Raw genomic sequence first — 2,620 nt, 5'->3', positions numbered from 1 at the left:
GAGAAATCAGTGGGATTAGATGCTTTGCATCTTGTGGATGTAAAACCTATAAATTGAGGCATTGGCCTGATGAGAAATTGTTGGTTTTTGAGTATCTATGCCTACATTATCCTATTAGATTAATTGCTCACTAATCTCATCTTAATCATCATCTAATCCCTTGCTAATTATGTTGATTCTTGCATTTGATCCACCATAGCCTACTCTTGCTTGCATTTCAACTAAGTGGGTAACATATGAGCTTGCACCTTCTGAGGAAAAGATGGGTGAACGTACAGCTGTTGAGGACAGATTTGCAGCCAGCCCATTTTACGAGCTTAGGACCACCTGAGGCCGGCCCTCCAGCAATCTATTCCGGTAGCCTCTGAGGAGCATCTTCGACAACCCTTAATTTGGAACTCCCTGAACCGCTTACCTAGTTGTCACGTGCTTGGGACTCGGCCATGTGTATCCTAGGGGGCTTTGAGCATGGTACCCGCTAGGTCCCTTGGAGATTGGTTTGCATTCATACAGCTTCCCCTAGTGGCACCCAATTTTAGATAAGTGAAAAGCACGTGAGAGGCAAAGCAAGTGTGCAACTGAAAGAAGAAGGCAACATTACAAACCTACTCCCTCCCTCCATCTTTCCCTTCAAATATTTTTCTGATTTAAGTATCACTTTAAGACAGCCGATTGGGTATTTTCTTTTTTCCGAGTATTTTTCAAGTGTGTTTTTAAAAAAAAAAACGATTAGTTATTGTTATGAGGGTTCACATAGTTGATTTGGATTTCTGATTTAGGGCTTGAATGCGTGGTAAGGAAAGCACTGGAGCGTCCCATTTCTCCATAAAGCACTGGAGAGTCCCATTTCTCCATGAATGCGTTACCTACTTCCAAGACTTAAGAGTGCCTCTCGTCAACGCGTGATCAGCCAGCCAGAGCCCCGGCACTTCCCACGCAAACTAAACGTTAAAGGCATTTACTATTAATACGCGTTGTGTTCGGCGATGATCACGATCACAGATTGTTGACTGAGAGAGAGAGAGAGAGAGGCGTGTAACCTATAAAAAGGCAAACGATGTAGCAACCATACAACAAAGCTTGAGTTGTTGCGCTGCAGTCTTCGCGTTTGAGTGCATCGTCCTGCTTGTGAAGATGGCTGCTACTGGGAGCTCTTGTGCTTCGTCCATGATGGTGGTGCTGGCGTGTATGCTCATGATAATGGTGGGCAGCTTTGAGGTGGCGCAGGCGGCTCGCCCCGGAGGCGGTTTCTGCCCGACCATTAATCTAGGGCAGCTGGCGGGGCAGTGCCGCGGCTACCTGTTCGGAGGGAGGCCCGACAAGCGCTCGCCTTGCTGCATGGCCATCAACTCTGTGTCCGTGCCCTGCCTCTGCGCGCAGATCCCGGCGGGCAGCTTCAGTGCCCTCAGCCCCACCGCCGCCTCCAACATCCGCGACGGCTGCGGCGTCAAGGTCCCCCGCGGCCTCAAGTGTGCCGGTAATCGCCCCTCCCCCGCCAGTTATCCGGTGCTTCAAGTCATAAAACATTCAACAATCTTCTTTCCTGTTTTAAGCTCGCAATTTTGGCAACACTCCTTACAACCACCGTGCGTATCCTCCCTTTTTGCAGGCTTTGGAAAGTGAAGCTTTTTTCTGGAGAGGATCGTATGTGAAGCATAGTAGCGCGTGTAATGGCTCAATTCGACTAGAGTCACCGTCTAGATTTTGTATGCGCAATTCCATATTGTCTTGTTGTTCTAGGGGTGATCCATCCCGCCCACACGTTATGTTTTTCTATCCGAGGTGCATGATCACCCAAAATTATGTTTTTTTTTAAATTATTATAAACCCAAAAATGTATTCTAGGTGTATATTTCAATGTTCCTAAACCTCTCACTATATGCAATGCTAGAGGACGTAGTACATAACTAAGGAACTTAAATTCTGGGAGTATTAGGCCGCACATTCACTCTAAATTTCCCGAAAAGACTAGGTCATCACTCGTTTGCTAGCTCTTTTTATGCATGGAGAAGAAAGAGACGGAGGAAACTCTCCATCCATGAAAACGGGTGATGAATATCTTTTGTTTTTCTTTTACAATATCATCCTAGTAAAAGTAGGAAAAAAATAGGCATCCTTGATATATAAAGCCCTTAAAATCACAAATGAGCACACAAAACCTTATTTCATATCATATATTGCAGCAAACAAGTCATTCTGGGAGATATTATAATAATATTATATATTATTAAGACCCACATTCTTCTACCCCTTAATGATAGAGAATTTTACTTGGGTGTGCATAAGGGCTCTTACCTTACGCATAGAGCGCTCTTGGAGAGCGACACACATAAGGTAGTGCCATTATGCATGTGCGTAGAGGGCTCTACCAAATGCATGAGAGGCCTCTATATGCATGCATAAGCCTCCATTATATTGCATGGATAAAGACCCGAGCTCTATGCATGCATAGAGTTCATGCTCTCGTGCATGGATATAGCTGTCTATGCATGCATATGGCCTTCTTAATTTGTGCATCTTTGCATAAGGGCTCACATTGAGGTGCCTTGTACATAGAGGCCTCTATGCCTATGCATTGCCGTTATATGCCTATGCCTTACCATATGCATGCATCTTTACT

General features: G+C 45.1%; 1 protein-coding gene across 1 annotated transcript; it reads left to right on the top strand.

Annotated features, from left to right (window-relative positions):
* Nucleotides 1-1,065: 1,065 nt before the first annotated feature.
* On the top strand, nucleotides 1,066-1,788 carry LOC147636119 (uncharacterized). The gene is made up of 2 exons (XM_086801097.1): nucleotides 1,066-1,477; nucleotides 1,610-1,788. Exons 1-2 carry the CDS (start codon nucleotides 1,135-1,137, stop codon nucleotides 1,621-1,623), a joined length of 357 nt encoding a protein of 118 aa, XP_086657223.1. The 5' UTR covers nucleotides 1,066-1,134; the 3' UTR covers nucleotides 1,624-1,788.
* The last annotated feature ends 832 nt before the right edge of the window (nucleotides 1,789-2,620 follow it).

This window comes from Cibotium barometz, chromosome 8 (assembly GCF_041138505.1).
Source record: "Cibotium barometz isolate CiBa-2024 chromosome 8, ASM4113850v1, whole genome shotgun sequence".
NCBI classification, from domain to species: domain Eukaryota; kingdom Viridiplantae; phylum Streptophyta; class Polypodiopsida; order Cyatheales; family Cibotiaceae; genus Cibotium; species Cibotium barometz.
Note: the sequence above shows the minus strand (reverse complement) of the source record. Positions and strands in the feature narration are given on the sequence as shown.